The following is a 1313-nucleotide window of genomic DNA, read 5'->3' on the forward strand; positions in this document are numbered from 1 at the left end:
ATCTTATCATGTCCTTGCTCTGCTTTCTCCAAGCCTTCCCAAGAAAAACTACTTTCCTTCCCGAAAGTTCTTTTACCAGATATTTTGTGACTAGAGTGTAACTAAAATATTATGCCCTTTAATAATGTACACTAAAATAACTAGAAAAATTTAAATAACCTTAATTGCATTGCCTTACTGTGAAAGAATGTCATTTAAATATTTTTGCTATTGTTCAGGAAAGCTTTTCTACCTTTAATAAGTTCTATCAAAGCTGAAGAACAGAATAAAATAGAAAGACTTCTACCACATAGCTAAGAAATGAAAGCAACATCTCAAAGATATAGGGACATTGCATCACAATGAAAAATACCAAGATTGTAAAATGTAAGAGGAAATAATGTAGATGGTAAAAGCACTGAGCTATAATCCAAAAACCTAACAAACATGATTTTATTTTATTTTATTTTATTTTATTTTATTGAAACCAGAACATTTATTTTCAGACCTATTGAAATCCTCAAGATGAACTGGATGCTACAACAGCTACCCTCTTGGATTTAGGTGTTGTTCCTTCACGGAATCCATGTCTGAATCTTCGGTAGACAATCTTTAGGTGCCTCTTCTGAACAGACCTGGTAGTGTTTTGCCTCTTAGCCTTGGCACTCCAGTTATTCTTTCTCTTGCGCTTGGTAGGGTAGCCACATTTGCCACAGGTCGACTTCTGAAGGTGGTAGGCCTTGGAGCCATAGTAGCAGCACAGTGTGTGTGTCTTATTGCAATGATTTCCAAAGGATGACGTTCCTTTCGTCATCTTGCTTCTATCAACCAGTTCAAAGAGACTGGAAGAGCCAAATATGATTTCAAAGTTCACGAGGAATGATAGTTAATATTGATTGTCAACATAACACATACTAGAATCACCTTCAATATAACCCTATTTACATGTCTGGGAGGAATTTCCAGATTGAGAATTTCAATATTGAAAAATTCCCAACTGATCTGAGAAGACATCCTAAATGCCTTCTGATAATGTTTGTACATTAGAAACGTTTAATGCTATATGGAATTGACCAATTTATTTTTAAAACAGGGGATTATTTATTACTTCATAACACTTATATCACTAGTTTATACCAATATATTCTTCTCATAAATCTGAACATTGGAGGGGGCTCAAGCTGAAATGGCACACCTATTTACCATACAGCATTGGGTGAGGCAACTCAGTAATCACATAGTGGGAAAGTATATGGACTTGAACTGGAGCATTAGGATAAAGCCTGTGACCCGCTTGAGTGTGTTCAAACCATAACAGTTGTATTCCAAAAACA

The 1313-nt window shown here is 35.3% G+C and overlaps 1 protein-coding gene across 1 annotated transcript; it reads right to left on the reverse strand.

Annotated features, from left to right (window-relative positions):
• Positions 1 to 487: 487 nt before the first annotated feature.
• LOC116911309 (60S ribosomal protein L37-like) lies at positions 488 to 793 on the reverse strand. Its single transcript, XM_032915224.1, has one exon. It carries the CDS (start codon positions 791 to 793, stop codon positions 500 to 502), a length of 294 nt encoding a protein of 97 aa, XP_032771115.1. The 3' UTR covers positions 488 to 499.
• Positions 794 to 1313: the final 520 nt, after the last annotated feature.

Source organism: Rattus rattus, chromosome 10 (assembly GCF_011064425.1).
Source record: "Rattus rattus isolate New Zealand chromosome 10, Rrattus_CSIRO_v1, whole genome shotgun sequence".
Classification (NCBI taxonomy): domain Eukaryota; kingdom Metazoa; phylum Chordata; class Mammalia; order Rodentia; family Muridae; genus Rattus; species Rattus rattus.

Excerpts from the sequence above, each read along its gene's own strand:
- LOC116911309 (XM_032915224.1), bottom strand. The coding sequence starts at position 793 with ATGACGAAAGGAACGTCATCCTTTGGAAATCATTGCAATAAGACACAC.